This window comes from Sinohyriopsis cumingii, chromosome 9 (assembly GCF_028554795.1).
Source record: "Sinohyriopsis cumingii isolate HCF-2022 chromosome 9, ASM2855479v2, whole genome shotgun sequence".
Taxonomy (NCBI): Eukaryota; Metazoa; Mollusca; class Bivalvia; order Unionida; family Unionidae; genus Sinohyriopsis; species Sinohyriopsis cumingii.
Genome location: NC_142969.1, coordinates 117,703,402 through 117,722,522, shown reverse-complemented (window position 1 = coordinate 117,722,522; position 19,121 = coordinate 117,703,402). Strand labels below are relative to the sequence as shown.

At 35.7% G+C, this 19,121-nt stretch overlaps 1 protein-coding gene across 8 annotated transcripts in view; it reads right to left on the bottom strand.

The window, feature by feature from the left end:
* Window positions 1–871: 871 nt before the first annotated feature.
* Window positions 872–19,121, bottom strand: part of LOC149792537 (tetraspanin-18-like) — a 136,967-nt gene continuing 118,717 nt past the window's right edge. For all 8 annotated transcript variants that reach the window (XM_089971179.1, XM_089971177.1, XM_089971176.1 and 5 more), the window contains 5 exons: window positions 15,588–15,686; window positions 14,202–14,276; window positions 5,708–5,833; window positions 4,684–4,767; window positions 872–3,699 (listed from right to left, as the gene is read on the bottom strand). In XM_089971179.1, the coding sequence (XP_089827305.1) occupies window positions 3,640–3,699; window positions 4,684–4,767; window positions 5,708–5,833; window positions 14,202–14,276; window positions 15,588–15,686 (444 nt within the window). In that variant the 3' untranslated portion in view covers window positions 872–3,639. The remainder of the gene's footprint in view (window positions 3,700–4,683; window positions 4,768–5,707; window positions 5,834–14,201; window positions 14,277–15,587; window positions 15,687–19,121) is intronic.

Here is a 19,121-nt window from a genome sequence, read left to right as displayed (position 1 = left end):
ATATGTGCTATTCTTTCCGCAGTCTATACAGATATATGTGCTATTCTTTCCGCAGTCTATACAGGTATATGTGCTATTCTTTCCGCAGTCTATACAGGTATATGTGCCATTCTTCCCTCAATGTGCACAGGTATATGTGCTATTCTTTCCGCAGTCTATACAGGTATATGTGCTATTCTTTCCGCAGTCTATACAGGTATATGTACTGTTCTTTCCGCATTCTATACAGGTATATGTGCTATTCTTTCCGCAGTCTATACAGATATATGTGCTATTCTTTCCGCAGTCTATACAGGTATATGTGCTATTCTTTCCACAGTCTATACAGGCATATGTGCTATTTTTCCCTCAATGTGCACAGGTCTGTCCATAATTATGTAGAATGATGGAGATGGGATAACAAATTTTGTGAAGATAAACAAGCTGTTTTATTTTTTTTTAAATTTTATATAGCGATATTTGTAAACCTTCTAAATCATAAGATTCAAATTATTCTTTGCAAAAAAAAGTGCAAAATTTGTAATTTCGACTTTTTGATCATATTCTTAATGAATTGGTAGACAATATTTTATGAATAAACCAGTACCGTAATTATGGTAAGTTAGTATCCTTGGTTACTCTAAACGGTAAAAGAAAATACATTATAAGCCATATAATCCCTTTTCAATGTCAAGACTATTGCTACACACACACACACACACACACATGCACACACACACACTTATTTTGCTTTTAGTCTCTGCATATAAGGTATTAATATCATACCGATATTGAGAGACACACTGCGGACATGTTTTTCTATTGCTTGGATATTTTGGGAGTTGTTGGGTGGGTGGGAATGGAACATGAAGAAAAAAAGTGAACGCCCATGATGAAGCTGCTACTTTATTATTTCAAACTGACAGGTACAGAAAATGTACAATCCACACTAAGGATATATGACATGGGATACCAAAGGCACCATTTCATGGACTTACTAGTATGTGCAATTCAGTTTTTCTAGCACAAGGTTTCTAAGACATACGGTCGGGCAAACTGAACTGAAGAAACAAATAATTTTAAATTAATTAATTATTTTGATTAACAGCTATTGTCGCAAAGGGCTACGTATTAATTTCATTTTGTTTTATTTTTATTTTATTTATTTCTACATGTTGTTGCATGTATTTTGTTTCCATGCCTAAGGAGGACGAATTACTTTGGTAGTGACATAAGTAAAAATAGCACGCGTCCATCCATGATTTTAGACAGTACACAAACAATAAACTGCCTAGAACATTACTCTAACTTATAGCTAGCATCAGTCACTATATCTTCAGATATTAATGCAAATAAAATAAAAATATTTAAATAAATATGGTACTATTTTATTCTTTATTCAACTCCATTCAGAATTTTATTCAGGACGTGCATGAATGAATGCGCCGACGTTTACGGGGAAAATATTGACCTATTGAATTCTTTGTTCCTTATGCCAATGCTGAGAGAGAGGCTAACATATGCTAAGTACATATCAGAGTATATAAAAATACAGGCCATCGTACATTCTGATATTTAGGTTGGACTCAAGTGTTTTGAACAGAGTAGCCGATTCGCAAGCGTGTTTGCCATATGTGAAAACAACTTGTCCATCTGAAATATTAGTCAGTATACATGCAGTAGACTATAGTTATTTAGACTATATTACCGTGTGCAATTTTTAATAATAATAATAATAGTAATAACAAAACGCTCTCTCTCTCTCTCTCTCTCCACATAATCGGGATCATCCATCAAAATTGCAGAAAGCTTAATCATATGGATAGAATATTAGAAAGAAAAATTTGAGAAGGTTTTGATTTCCGCTTCTTTCTTAGTTATCTATTTATAATATCTGTCGTATAAAATTGTTACGCTTAGCTGACAAAAACTGGAATTTACTCAAAGGAAGATTTAGTAGCGATAACGATTTCCACATTATAATTATTGCAATCATTCAATGATCAAGATGAAATTGCAGACGAATGCTAAACACACACTGCATCTTAAACATCTGTCATGTTTATCATTTTTTGTGTTGTTCTTGGTTTTAACGGCACTTTTAATACATTGGCTATATCATGCCTAGGAAAGGAAAGCTAATTGCCTTTCACAAAGATACAACTAACTAGGCAGTCGACCAGGATTGGTCTGGGTGAGTGCCGAGCCAGCGATTCTTGTTTTTTTGTTTTTGTTTGTTGTTTTTCTTTTACGAGTCCCGTGCTTTACCAGCTAAACTACTGCGACTCCCATCGGGTTTATGTATAGGATATCTGATCTTTACAACACAACGTGTCTTTATAAATGATGACTTAACTACGATGGAAAAAATGCCTACGTATATTACTTACATAAATACCTTTCTTAAAACAATTGGAATCTATTTTAGACCTACATAATGCTTGCAAAATTTTTAACTCTATTCTAAACTACTATATACAGATACAAATTAAAATAGAGACTATTTCGCGTTATATACAGTTTATCTAGACAAAAATAAAGTTAATGAAACACGAATATTGTGATAAAATGCGTATTTAAATTGCATAGTATTTTTAGTCACTCCAAAGTGAATTGCTTTTTCTGCAGTTTCCATCAAAATGTGTTCGTGTCCAGCATAATCATTATGATTCCATAGAAAGATCAGTGTTTCAATTAAGATGACCTTTCATTCTTATTATATTTTGAAGTCTTTGTGCTAAAGGGAGACAATTCTGGCAGGCCGTACTTTGGAGAATGGTTATCGTTTACACCAGAATTTAGCAAAATATTTTATTCCTCGTTTTCAACCGCTAGTCCCATGAAACTTTCTTCCAATGTGAAAGGATCTGATTTCTTTATTTCTAAGCCAACCTAAGTGATCATCTGAAAAAATTACACTTACACTCACATATAGGTGTGAACTATTGCACATACACGCCAAACAGTCATGATTTGTCGAGTTAAATATATTATTTCGCACACACCTCTTAGAAACTTTCATATTATAGCCACTAATATTATCTTATGGAAATCAAGCCTCAGTGAGAAGAAAAACAACATATGTATATAGCCTGTTACCAAACTCCACCCCAACAACATTGGACAAAAAAATGTCGAAATTTTCAAGTTTTGCATGGTTTATGCAACGTTATCAAAAATGATTAGATTTAATACTGCCTCGTTTCCAACCCATGAAATAACTGTTCAAACGAAATTACGTGATTATTCACGCCTAGCTAGCGATATAATTGGTCGGTGGTCCACTGTAGTCTTTGTTATGAAATAGGTCAGTGATAGTTGCCCTTGGCAGCCTGAGGTATTTTTAGTATTCTTGTTAATTATTGTTCATCAGTTCTCTACCTTCAACCACATGCAGCCGACATTGTGAAGAGGTAACACACTCCAAACTGTAGCTAAATATGGAATATAACGAAAATGTGAAGACTGAGAAAGGCTGCAGACCTAACTGGATATTAATATGGAATAGTCCATAGCACCTGCATAACAAGATCACGTGACACATCATAACAAGATCACGTGACACATCATTGAAACGTCGTGTGACAGGTCATATGACTGGCCTAGGAAACGCATCTCACAAACGAAACAACATGAACTAGAAATTTGGGTTGCATCTTCTTAGTCGTAGTATATTGTCCTATTTCTACACAGACACACCGCAAAAATTAATCCCAAGATCTGGAAGAGAAAAAAACAAAACAAGAGAAATGTCAATCATTTAACAGATACAATAAATTATGGTGTCTAGAAAAGTGACTGAACAGAGAGAAAACCTACCAGCAGATTTACAGGATTCCATAAAAATGATATGTCACATATAAAAAAAATGGGTATAAACTAAATAGTACCAAGCCAAGATTTTGTGATGACTTGCGCCAATAGCACGCCAATCAATGCGAAATTTGCAGTGACCTTTAAATGTAGTATGGCACTGAATTTAAGGGCAATGCAAGGCTGGGGGTGGGTGGGGGAGGGGTGGTATTACTTTAGTATTTATTTTCTGTACTGTTTCCCGGTAATTATGGTTATGTAAGTAAGAAATGAATCAAAGGAAATGAAAATACAAAAATAAATAAATAAATAAATAAATAAATAAATAAATAAATTAAAAGAAGCAACAAAGATTTGAAAAGAGTTAACGCTATTTAGAACATTTTATGAAGAGTTGTTTCCCTTATCTTAGGAGGTTCAATGAATTTCTATTTGATCGCTACCGTTGAAAATATAACAAAGGCCCACCTTTATCTGAGATTAATAAACGTCGAAGAGACGATTCTAAATATTTATTAAAAGTCAAATGCAACTAGAGCTTTGGAACTCGAAGAATAAAATGCTGAAATGGATGACTGGCAGTAGCGGATGTAAGACATGAATCAGTTAATTTTTGCCGCGCGGAGTCTCGAGTCGGAATCTGCCAAATATTCGAGGTTGCAGATTATGGACTGGGAATGTTTTTGTTTTCAAATAAGGAATATAAAGAAAAATATGGCAAGTGTATTCACGGCTAGTTAGTATTTTTTTTTGACACAAAAGAAGAGGCCATTTTGTTTATCAAGAAAAACAAGAATAACAGTCCTCCATAACTCCTTTAACCAATCAAAAGGCATATGTCGAGATGAAAATGGTCCGAGGACCAGTCTAGAATCAGGGCCAGTAACTCACCTCTATAACTGCAATGCCTACAACGACTCCTATTAGAATAGCGCTATTTGCATCCAACCAGTTCGTCAGAATTGGAAAGCATCCCTGTAGAGAAAACGAAACGTAACTGAAATCCAGTAAGTAAAATCACTCATTAAACCACAAAGGTAAATGAAAAACAAACTCCACATGTGTCTGTTTCTTGTGTCAGCTTTTACGCTTATCAGTTCTCACAGTTTCTCTGTTGTTGTTTTTTTTCTGCCCTTGGGACGTTGGATCTCCATAGCTGTTGTTGTTGTTGCTCTTGAGGGCTTATAACCATTTTTCAGCACACGATAGACCATACATGGCGGCCAGTATATCCGGTGGAAGAAGTGCCCAGGAAAATCACGGGTAAAACTATCGACTGACGGGAAGCTAATGGTAAGCTTTTTCACGTACCCAGTTTGGCCGACCCCAAAACTGGACACCACGCGGAGAGTGGTGATATGTCAGAGAACTGTAAAAGTCGAGGGCTCTAGATCATTTGGCCCTCGTTTGCCCCAATACATATTTGTTCTATTTTATCTGTATCTATCTGGTGGAACCCTGGTTCCTCAGTATTTAGCATGCGAGAAATGCAACCAGAACAGTCCGGATTTGAATCATACCCAAGTCATACCGTGTTGGCAGACATGAAGTTTTCATGGGAAAGGGTCTTTATTCCAACAGCTCTGACTTTCCTGTGTCGATATACCGTCAGACACCAATCAATGACTCAGTCAATAGAGGCAGTCTATGTACATACAAGGGGTCTTACAGTTCTGTTGCAACAATCGATTTTAATGACTGAACATTGTTTTTATTTTTTTTTATTATTTATTTTAAAATTGTAAGAATCACAAAGCTAGCCGTGAGAGATGTAGCTATTTATTTAGTTAGAAATCTTAAACCCAATTTTTAAGCCTACTCATTAGTATCGTACGTAATTTCAAATTACCCCCACCCCCATTCCCCACGAGGTCACGTGTGTTCCAGATGCACCTGAGTTAGTTGTTAGCAATACCTTTGTCCGGAGTTCTGTGGTGGAATTCAGCTGTAGTTTGGCCTCTATCTGACAGGCTGTCGAATTTCTTGGCTCTGGTGGAGTTACTTTAGAGCCCTTATCCCTACAGCAGCTGTCGGGCACAGACTGACAAAAATATAATTGTAAAAGTGAGTAAGTAAGGAATAATAATAATATGATAAAAATAATAATAACAATAATAGTAAAACCGTTGAGGCATAAAAGTGGAACCTAAGAAAGTATGTAAGAGAAACTGGTGAAGAACTCCAAGCCTCGGTTAAGGTAGACGCTTTTTTGAGAGAGAGAGAGAGAGGAAAGCGGGGCAAAGGGCAATGCATGGACAGTTTGTCGAAGAACGAGACAATAGCCCGGTGAGATACCTGGACATGGTTCCCACTGGAAGAACTAAAGAAAGAAATAGAAGGATTAGTACTGCCAGCACAGGACGTTACAGTCATAGTAATGTGAAAGTCAATGAAATCAAGGTGTCTGATTACTGTACAGATTGTTACATTATTAATAAAAAGTCAATCAACAACCTTAATTAATTAATGAGTGGATCAAACTAGCCCATACATACATACATACATACATACATACATACATACATACATACACACACACGCACACACACATACATACATACATACATACATACATACATACATACATACATACATACATATATACGTTCTTTGCGTTGCTGTGTTAGATACAATAAAGGCATGATACACGAAGACATGCAAGACTTTGTGATTGTGTTAGCTACATGAAGACATACATACCTTCTGTCAAATTGGGTCAGATTATATTGAGTCAAATACAATTTTTTTATATATAGTAACGGCGGCTACATTTGATGATTAATTTGTATCAACTATCAAACATATAAGCCTTTTTAGTGTCAGAATGCTTCCTTTTAATTTACCACAAATTTTGTGAAACAGTTTCTAAGAATTCCATTACATATGTTTTGTGTATTTTAGTTACGGCGGACATAAATCATTGTTAATCGGCATTGTTTGTATAAATTTATAAAGGACTCTAGGCAGAGAAGCTTTTTGTCAAATGATATTCATCGTTTTTGAGAAAAGTGATATAAAATAGGGACGGCAATGGTTTTTTAACAGTTTGTTATAAGCAGCTTGAAAACAGATGTTATGGGTATAGCATCTTTGAGATGAATAACAAAGTTTATTTGAAAAGAATATCTGTAAAATTGATTGAGTTATGTCGTTTTTTATACCGGTACCCTCCGACATTTTTACGTACTCAAATTACAGAAAAACGTCAGAAGGACACTATTTAAAAAAAAATTTGTATACATTATAAATTTAAACTGGTCGTCTTACTGATAAGTTTAAACTATGAACTGATGAGTATAGCCCATTTAAATGTTGTTTTCCTGTTCCTATAGATCATATCAGTGTGGTGTTTTTACTTACAAAATGACGTACACATAATTTTTGAAGTGCAAAAAGGAAAAGATAACTCGCTTCTTACAATATGAGTAAAAGACTAAAAAATATACAATTGCTTTCATTGCAAACTACTAAAAATAAGTGTAAAAAGCATTTATTCATCCTTACTTACAATTATAATTATAATTCACTCTATAAACCTAAGAGCAAAACTTGAATTGATGTATTCCAAAAGAAAGATAGAAGTCTCAACACAATGCAAGAATATGAACTAAATGACTGCACTGATACAATTTAATAAATTGTTGCATTTTACTTGGAAAATATAGCGACAATATAAATTATCAACTTCTAAATATCTAAATTGAATGTTTCTTATCTACTGCATGAAGTGAATCTTCCTAAAGCTGAATAAAACCTAGTTTGTCATAAAATATTAAGCTCAGCTAGGAATTATGTCAAGGACTTGACTTAAAACCATAATAACAAAATTCATAAAACCTTTAAACAATAAACGTTTATAAAAGTAATTCCACTTCACTGATAACTTGGCCATTCTGTTGTGAAAGAACAAGCATAACTGTAACAGGAACAGTAACAGCTGTAATTACACTACGCCTCTGGAACAATTTCCAGATTACCGTTTCTGTAATCCTCTTTGAGAGTGTAAGTGTAGATGGCATTTGGGGAACTTTTATCCTGCAAATCACAATCATATACAATGTTGTAAAATTCAGGAAATCCCGCTACTACACTCAATACACGCCCAGGCCACTTACCCTCATTGAAGGTATGAATAACCTTCTTTCCAACAAGTAATGGAATTTCACGTACAGGCGATTCCTCACTTGGGCTATCTGCGGCATCTTTAATTAACTGAATTAGGTTATTTTTCAGTTTTTCTACTGAGTATGCCTTACCCTTTTCGCTCATTTTGTACAGTTGTTTATCTTTTACAGTCTGTTTTAAGACTCTCTGCCTGAATCGTATTTGTGATGTTAGCGCCTTTCTTTTCTCTGTAATTTTTAGCTCTGCAAGGATGTTCTCAACATCATCTGGTCTTTGCCACAATCCATAATAAAGGATTGCATTTGTGTGCTTGGATTTTACTTGCAGTGCTCTTTTTTGTTTCTTTTCTAGGGCAAGTTGTTTATTTTGCAAACTCTCTCTTCGTTTTGCCTCAATTTCTTTCAGTCTTTCTTTATATTTGGCTTGTATTTGTCTACCTTCTTTTCTACATTCCGATAGCAATTTATCTTTTTCCGTTATTGGAAGTGACTCCAGCCATTCTGAAGTTTTATTGAATACAAACATAAGAAAGGCCTCGTTAGAGATAGTGGTGGCATTTGGTCTGTAACGGAGAAAGAAGTCAAGTATTCCAAAAACACGCTCAGGAACTTTGTTATGTGGTATAACTGACTGGGTTTGTTCTCTGATTGCGTCTGTTGGCTGAAAGTAACTTCCACCAGGCAGCTGTTCTTTCATGGCCTTTCTGAGAACACTTCCAAGTCCTTTGAAAGCCATTTGTGCAAGAGCACATGCATTGTCATCAATGCCATCACAGGGCTGAACATGTTTGGCATAAATTTCGTCTTTTTCAATTAGACTACTTTCAAATGGGTGGTCATTACCATTAATGAAATCTGTAGATTCTTGACTAGCTCTGTCAAAGAAGGCTAGCAGTGCATGATAACTGTTATTCATGTCTAAAACATGAACATTACTTTCAATCAATCTCCATAAAGGGGCTGTTATTAACTTTGATATGAACCCCAGAACCTTACAGCTGGCAATTATGTATGGCTTGTTCACAAGCGATAACGTCAGTTTTTGAAGTCTGTTACATGTTCCATGTACCGTTTCAAAAAACTGCTTGATCCTCTGATGGTGGTAAAAGGCTATTTGACCCATTAAAAATATAACATTAAATCTATTTCCTCGAAAATTAACAAACATGCTCTTCTCATTTTGAGACTGACAAAATGTTCTAAATGCACTATAGCAACCACTTTTCTCGTCCACACCACGAGCAAAGCATTTTCCACAGAAACGTAGAAAAGAGATTGTTTTAGCATCAGAGCTAAACAGTTCACCAGATGATGTCTCTTCCTCATCTAAAGTGTCTGATGAAGATTTATCCTGCTCCTCTATTTTCTCAAACAGGGAGAGAATAGGAGAAAGGCATTCAGCAAAATTTACAAGTAAATGTAGTCCACAGAAAAAATTATTAACTTTAACTGTGGCTGTCTGTTCGCCCTCTGTCATGTCATTCCAATTACTTGAAAACGTAAGCATGACATCTCTCCTATATTGCTCTAACATTTCTGTAAAAGCTAAATTTGTTTGGGCTCTGTCAGACATAAAATCTCTTATGTTGCATAGAATACTATTCCCAAGGGTTGTATTATTATTGATTCTGTAAGATTCACACATATCAGAAATGTCATCTAATATGTTCCTAAAAATGTCCAGTGTAGTTCTGGCTGATTTGTCAGACATATCTCTCAGACCCAAAAAATACAAATTTTTGTTTTCATCACTTAACAAAAATGTTTGGTACGTCTGCCCAAATTTTCTTGTTTCATCACCATACAAGCATGTATTTTGTGCTGTACCAACAGTAGCTCCAAGCTGCTTTTGTCCAATAGCAAGTTTTTCAGCTATTATATTATCCACAGTTCTCCTCGATGGAACTTCATTAGGAGTTCTGTTAGCAAGCTTTAAAACTTCTGTTATTACTGGACCTACATTAGCTGATGCAACATTATAACTGGTAATGTTCATAATGCATTGTCTTGTATTGGGTGTGTAACATTTCGTTACAGGATCATATAGGTCAATTACAGCATTATCTTGTAGAAGAGCTTGCAAATAATCTCTGTCCTCTGTTATGTTTTGCAAGTCTTTCTTCAGCTGACTATTCTCTTTACTTTCAATATCACTTGCATTTTTTGATGCTGTCAACTTTTCGTTTAACATTTTCACGTTCTCTTGCTCATGTTGTAACTGAATAGTTAATCTGATGTTGCTGAGTCTTAAATTTTCATTGTCAGTTTTCAACATTGAAAGCTTTTGCTTCTGGCGAATTATTGTTTTTTGCAATGCTCTGTTGTTTGCAACAGAAGCTCTCTTAATGGCATATCGTGATAGGGTTCTCCTCAGTAGAGTGTTTTCATAACGAGCATCTCGTTTCTCTTTAGCAATGAAATTGAATTTCTGAAGCATTTTTTCTTTATCATTTATTAACTTTTTCATTCGAGAGGATAGTTGCAGGGTCTTTGATTTGAATTTCTTTGATTGAGTTTTTAATTCTTGAGAATGAGATCTTTTAAGACTTAAAATCTCATGCTGATGTTTTTCTATAGTCTCTCTAATTTCAACAGTTTTTTGTTCCTTCAATGACTCTGTTTGTTGTTCTGACTGTTGTTTGAACTGTGACAATTCAGTTGCTAAACTTATACATGCTTGCTTGCAAGATGAAAGTTCCTCTTCATAAAGTTTTCCACTTGTAACTTTAGGTGCTGTCACAGTGTTAACTGGAACTGAAAATGCTTCATTTTCAAATTCATTCTTTGCCAACCCTCGCTTCCCTTTAAGTTTATTCTTGTATCGATACAGCTTTGCAGTTAGAGCTTGTTTATTAATAGATGATGGATCAAGGTTAGCTATTTCTGCAAATTTGTTTATTAAATAATGTTCATCAGTTGTCTCTGATGTACTTTTATAAAAGATGTCAATAGCTGTCCGAACATTTAAAGTTCTAATGTCTTTATTGGACTCCATCATCAAGGATATACATACACCAGCATGCAAAACACAAAAAAATAAAAGAAACTCCGTACAAGATTTGTTAAATGTCTGATAAGTAATAACTATGAAACACAATTTTGCTTACTACCAAGATAATTTATCCCGGATTAAAATTGAAGAAGACAAATTAATGCTACTAATTGGCACGAATTGACGTGTGAGTGACCTTCTTATATATTTAAAGCAGGCCAAATAAAACAGTTCAACAGAAGATAAACAAAAAACTAATTGTTCTAAATCAATTCTTTATTCATTATTATTGATAAAATAACTGACTATCATATTTTGTGTACAGTGATTTTCAGCTTCTAATATTTGCATCTTCACATCGATCCATATACATGGTGAAATGAAAACGAGGCTGAACAATTACATCGAACAGGGTCATACAAAAATGAATAATTGCACTTCATTACGTGGACGATTGCAGCAGTTTTGTCTCTATTCAGTATAAGAAATGAAAATTATTTATTAATATCTTGAATAGAACTGCGTAATCGGCCCATAAATTATTTTCATTAATATTTCTTCTCTTCTACGGTCATTTGTATTATCCGCACTGCGCACTTTTTAGAAAAAAGTGTCATTACGCATGCTTCAGAGACTTTAGAAAATATTCGGCACCTTTCGGAATCATGAAAATATGTGGCCGTTAGTAAAATTGCCGTAGAGTGTACCCACCCATTCGGATTTTCACTCATTTCCATACCGAAAAGTTCCGTACATATTTTGGTATGTCTCCTTTGGTTACCTCCCCTACCCTTTGCCGTCCCTATATAAAAGTGTTTCTGTTTTGAGTAACAACGTTCATTAAAGCTGTTTGTAGCTAAACAATTCGCCCCATCTTAAATGCATTTGAATTTAATAACTTTACGAATCACCACCAATCGTTTTTACCAGCAATTTCAATACTACTCTAAACATCACTACACCAGTCAGACTTAAGCATTTCATAAATTGCAAATATTACTAGACCAGTCAGACTTAAGCATTTCTCAAATTGCAGATATTACTAGACCAGTCAGACTTAAGCATTTCACATATTGCAAATATTACTAGACCAGTCAGATTTAAGCATTTCACAAATTGCAAATATTACTAGACCAGTCAGACTTAAGCATTTCACATTTTGCAAATATTACTAGACCAGTCAGATTTAAGCATTTCACAAATTGCAAATATTACTAGACCAGTCAGATTTAAGCATTTCACAAATTGCAAATATTACTAGACCAGTCAGACTTAAGCATTGCACAAATTGCAAATATTACTTGCCGTCATAAATGTATCATCATTACAATTTCCTTAAAATAAATCTATAATACATGTATATCCACATGATTCTGTTTAAATTCCAGTTTGCTTTAGTATTGGCTCATCAAGTATCGAAGTATCCTTTTTATGCAAATTTAACTTAAATATTTTAACATATTTAAGTTCTTTCTTTTAGATACGTGAAAAATATTAGTACATTTAAAATGTACTCAAATGTTAAGCCTTAGGTGTCAGTCTTGTCTGTAGATTTCACTCCCGAACAATCAAGAAACATAAACGGTAATTGCATCAACCAGTTTAACACAGCCAACAGCGTGAACGGCTTCTGGGGTCAGTTTACTCACTGCCTTTGTTTTTTCAGCTCCTAGTGACCACTTAGGTCATATCCACAACAGAAAACTGCTTACCAATTTGCACGAATCGGAAAACATGAGATCCGACAGGTGGATGATGCACCAGACCATAGGCAATTCCACGGCTATTTATGCATAAAACCGCGATTTTAATATAAATCATTATCGATGCCGCTCATTTTATTGATGCTGGATATATGCAGTTGCACATATTGTTCTGTTGCCATAAATAGATATAATGAAAGAAAATATCTCGTAATAACATCATAAGCACAGTCTATGTTCTTCTTACAATGGATAGACTGGTTCAGTAATTTTTATCATTCTTAAATAAAAGTCTGTCTTGCCTGGTACATATTGAGTAATGCGCAAACTGATGGTTCTGTTGCTAGGTTTCTGAAGCGAATCATTCGATTACCATTTATTTAACAAATAATTGGATAAAGAAAGTATCATAGGTATTAATTGAACACTGAAATTTCAACAATGTACTAACTGGTCCTGAAATAGTAATATTTATACAACCCACTTTAACTAAACTATATCTGATCAGTCTTTGTGAAGAAGACGTTTAAAGGTTTATGTACTTTTCATAACAATGGTCATATTTGATGGCGGATCCACACCGTGTACATAAATTTTAAAGCCCTTTGAGCCAGAACATTTTCTGTCAATTTTTATTAATTTATTTCGAACAGCTATTTGAGAAACTTATTATTATTATTTTGTTTTATTTTTTTATATTTATTATTATTATTATTATTATTATTTAAAATCCATTTTCAATGACATCGACCACATACGAAGCCGGTTGGCATCCTTCGCAAAAGTAACCGAGAGCACTTAAGGTCTAGATATTTTCACAGAATGTTGGTCAGTGGTTTTGAGAAGTTCTTGAAAGGCTTTTTCATGAAATGAATGGCCGTTTGGCATCATTTGCATAAATCTTAAATCCCTATTTCGGCATTATTAAATCCATTTATGCTAGGATGTTTGTTGTTTTACATTTGGTAAAAAAAATCTGTGGAATCGGTGTTTGAGAGGAAGTCTTTTCAATTTTTTGTCTTCTTTTAGTTCAGTAGCTATTTCTAAATTCAGAACCCATTTAGATACGCTGCTTTCTGCCCAAGGGTTGAGATCGGCTCAGTGGTTATTAGGAAAAAAAGTTAAGAACAGCAAATGTTGATGGACGTTAGACAACGCACGATGCAGCAAGGAAGATGGACGAAGCACGATGTAGCAGAGACGATGGATGAAGCACGACGCAGCAAAGACGATGGACGAAGCACGGCCCAGCAAAGACGATGGACGAAGCACGACGCAGCAAAGACGATGCACGAAGTACGACGCAGAAAAGACGATGCAAGAACACGTCACGCACTGGGTCATACAACATTTTCACTTGACATTACGAGCAGGTGAGTTAAAATCTATAAGAAGTTTTCTTTTTTTTTAAAGAAGCACGTCACATATATATCTTGACAAACAAACAAAACAAAAGGTCGTTCTTTCAGCCTATATTCCGGAAGCTAATAATGGCGTATACGCATCGAATACAGTGAATGGCCAAGTTTTATTCGTGCATCCTTTAAATTGTGAAGCTCCGATTATCACTTTTACGGTCTGTATACTTACTATATTTTTCGTGGAGTTGTAGAAGTAGGGATTACTAAAATAGTCTCTAAAACTGTCAGCGCCGCAACATTCAAACTGAAAGAAATCAGACATAAATTTTTGATTAACTCTTTAAATAGAGGTAAGGAATTAAATACCTACCGAAAATCTTAAATCTTTGTTGAATACAGTTTATATCATTGATTCGAACTTATTATATCTATTTATACCTCAATTCACCACGAATGAAATCCACTTTTATCGCACGAGTATAAGCAAGTCCTTCTGGAACCTAGAGCTAGTCTATAAATCCCACTGTACAATCGCGCTAAGAATAGTGGATTAGTTCCAATGGTTAATTGTAGACCATTATTCAACAGTAAACATGTTTGTATGATTAACGATTTATAGGAAAAATATTTTGTTATGGTACCACGATCAAATTTAATAAACGTCACCTGAAATTCTAACTTAAAAATAGCTACAACAGCCTGTCATCCTAAATGCCCACACTCATCTCTGCACATTCACCCCCACCTTGACATCCTTCTCATCCCCTCTTCACAGACAGTGACCTATCGTCATAATGTACATTATGTTATGTAAACTATACGTCATTCTGTTAAAACTACAGGAAATATTTGAAAATGTCCTTGCAAAATTTTTGCATATTTACACTCTGGCCCACTCACTGGAGCCCTGGGGGACAGGAGACAAAGACGAAACAGCTCTCCCAAATCGATACTATAGGGGCAGCATGTTCGCAAAATTTAATGAAATTTTACATTGCGATTTGAAAGGAATGTAACGAACAAATGGACGCACGGAGAAAATACCGCAACATCATCCAAGCTTGAAAGACACCTGATGGGATAATACAACACATACAATATAACTTGCGATTTAAGACACTTGTTGGGATAAAATAATATATAAAAATTTTTAACTAGTGATTTAACATAGCTGTTGGGATAATACAATATAAAAATATCACATGCGATTTAAAGAACTTATAGGGATAATACAACTTCTAAAAATATAACTTGCGATTTAAAACACCTGTTGGGATAATACAACATATATAAATTTAACTTGCGATCTGAACAGTCTGCAGTAAGACTGATCAAGGAATAAGTCAACATTTTCTCTCTCTCTCTCTCTCTCTCTCTCTCTCTCTCTCTCTCTCTCTCTCTCTCTCTCAAGATAATCCGTACAGGACTACTATGCTACTGACACAATTCAAAGTACTGACTAGATTTGCCCAAAAGAGCAAATTATATTTAAGAAAAAACAACCCATTGCTTTCCTTATTTTAATCCTTTCATGTTAAAATTAAAAATCTTATACTATTTTTGAAAGTTTTCTATTCTTTTCCTAACTCTTACAGTGAGTTCCCATGATACTCACTCGAGCTTGCAGAAAGTCCAAGGATATTGTTGTACGGTTTGAGCGCTTTGTATAGTTCCTAACTTCCCCTAACAACTGCTTCCTTAACAGTCCCTCTAGCTAAAACACAAAGAAAAAAGACTCAACATAAAGAAATGACAGAAAATATCTGAATGCTGTCAATTTTCTGGCTAAAAAGAAGGAGAAAAAAAAACTCCAAACAATTATAACAATAACCCAAGTGGATTAAATTAAGCGTAAAAGAAACAGAATGAAATAGTTTCTAAAAACCATAAATATTTAAAGAATCATTAAAGATACCCTCATTTAATAAAAGACAATATATTGATATAATCGTATACATGATACTTTAAATAAAATACAATCTAAGGCAGAAAACAGTAAAATACCAGTACGGAGACAAATCTTTATCTATAACATGAAGTGTCGTTTGTTGAAAAACGAAACTAATAACACAGAATGGCTTTCAAAAATGTAGCGGCTATAGTAAGAAATCTACTTTTATTATAAAGACACACACATATATGTGTGTGTGTGTGTGTGTGTGTGTGTGTGTGTGTGTTATAGATATTACCTCACCCTACAGATAAGGTTTTAAATTATGCAAGCATGTATCAATTTATGCAACTGATTAATTGAAAATAGTGAGATAAGTAAGTGGCGAGAAAAGGGAAATAATTACATTATATCCAAAATAAATCTCTTTAAAAAAAATACACTTTTTATATAAAGTTTATTGCAATGTTAGTCCTTTTTTAGCTACATTTGTCACTGGAAAAATTTACGACGAACTATAGTCTTATGACTTATAAATTTGTTATGAGTTCATACCATTACACACAAGATGCGTACCTACCCTTATGATATCAGATCATACCACTAAACATAAGACACGGGTATATCCCAAGGTTATGAGACAGTACCTCTACATACGACACTGGCTATCCGTATGTTATGAGACCATACCACTACACAAAACACGGTCCTATCCATTTGTTATGAGACCATACCAATACACACAAGACATGGGTGTATCCCAATGTTATGAAATAATACCACTACACACACGACACTGGCTATCCTTATGTTATGAGACCACACCACTACACGCAAACACGGTCCTATCCTTTTGTTATGAGGTAATACAACTCCACACAAGACACTGGCTATCCATTTTATGAGATCAATATAATGTGCTGTTCAACATCTTCACTAAAGTTGGATTCCATGCAATGAAGGACCTAGACATTGGAGTCTACATCAAGTATCGCCTTGGTGGAACCCTGTTGGACTTGTATCGGCTCTCTGCAACAACAAAGACACCGGAAATGCTACTTCCCGAAGCTTTGTTTGCAGATGACTGTGCACTTATGGCACACAAAGAAAACCACCTACATACCAATCTCGCTTTGTTCTATGAGGCATCCAGGTTGTTTGGTCTGACAATAAACCTGGGTAAAACAGAGATACTCCTTCATCCAGCTCCTTACACAAACCCACCACAACCCACCATCAAGATCGAGAGGAGACAGTCGAAGAACTCGTAAAGCTCTACATATCTGGGAAGCACAACGTCTTGGGTCGCTGGACAATGACATTAAAAGCAGGAACCAGAAAGCAAGCCAAGCCATAGGAAGACTTCGTGTTAGAGTCCTGCAAAAAGACATTCGGATGCCCACCAAGATTAAGATCTACAAAGCTATCGTCCTCGCCTCCATGTACTATGGCTGTGAAACATGGACTGTATACTGTAGGCATGTGAAGCAACTTGAGCAATTCCATATGCTCTCACCACCGTCAATCTCGCAAATCCAATGGTAAGACAGGATTTCCAACTTAGAAGTCCTCACAAGGGCCGGTGTTCCTAACATTGAGGCACTGCTGATGAAAGCCCAGCTCAGATGGTCTGGCCAAGTCATTCGGATGGAGGAGACCAGAATACAGAGACAAGCTCAAGCAGGGAAAGCGGAAACGAGGGCACCCCAGGAAAAGGTACAAAGACAACCTTAAGTGTAACCTGAAATGGTGCGGAATTCAACTCAGCGAGCTAGAAGCCTCTGCCAAGGACCGGTCTACATGGTGCTCACTCATCGCAAAGGCTGTTGAACTAGGGATTGACGACTGGCACCATTGAGAGAAAAACGTCACATCGCAGCATCCCATACCATCACGTCTACAAACGTCCCATGTCCAACCTGTAACATCCTGTGTGCTTCCAGCTTTGGACTCAGGAGCCACATGCGTTGTCACCGTGGGCTGCACAACTAGCGTGATCGTTGGACACGATGGACAACCGAAGATATGATATACCAATAAACAAAAGACACGGGCCTATCCCTTTGTTATGAGATAATACCACCACGCACACTAAACGGACCTGTTCCTATGTTGTGAGATAATAACACTGTATAAACATGAGGTTCTCGAACGGACCTTCGCTCTTCGGGGCGGAAAGAATTTCCCGGGATTCACGATAAGGCCGTTTCTGTCATGTCAGTGCCGAGTGCAGAAACCATCTATGACATTGTTCACCGATAGCAAGAGTTTGAAATTAACTGTGTGTAGTATGCACACTGTAAGTTGTGATACAAGGACAAGGTAGACATCATTCGAAGTGTTTTGGTGAATACCCCACGTTATAATGATCATCGATTCAGGAAAAGTAGAGAGAACAATATTTTAAAACAGTCGGAGTAGCAGCCATATTGGATGCATGATTGGCACCATTTTCATTTAGTACATAGTAAAAGCCCCTGTCATAACGATCACCCGTTGAAAGCGGAGTAGTGAGAGCAAGAATTTTAAGACAGTCATCATGGTAGCTGGTAATATATATAGCTGGATATATAGCTGGTAATATTGTCATTTATGACCAACTAGGTATCATGAGAAATCTATTGGTGAAAACCCCATGTTGATACAGCCATCAACTAGGAGAGGATTAGAGATAACATAGTTTCGGTATATGACGTTCCATTCAACAGGAGCATCAATAACGAGATTTACAATATGGCTGCTACGGGGCCATATTGGATAGAAGATCAGCACCATTTTCATTTAGGACTAAATGGCCATCATAAGAAGTCTTCTGGTTGAAACTCCATGGCAACATGACTTTCTGTTCAAGAGTTGTGATAACAAGATTTTAAAGATGGGAGCCATATTGGATCTTAGATTTGCACTATTTTATTTAGGACCAGATAAACGTCATAAGAAACATTTTAGTGAAAGACCATCCATTGAGGAGGAGTAGCGATAACATTTTTTTCAAGAGGGCTGACGTAGCGCCATATTGGACTTCATATCAGCGCTCTTTTCATCTAGAACCAGCTAGATATAACAGGAAGCCTTTCAGTGGAAATCCCATGTCAATATGATGATCCACGTAGGAGTAGTAGCGATAACAAGATTATCAAGATGGCTGCCGTGGCTGCATATTGGACATCTACCCTGCTTCATTTTCATTTAGCACTAGGAGGGCATCATAAGTAAATCTTTAAATGTAAACGCCATGTTGATATGAGTCTTCATCCA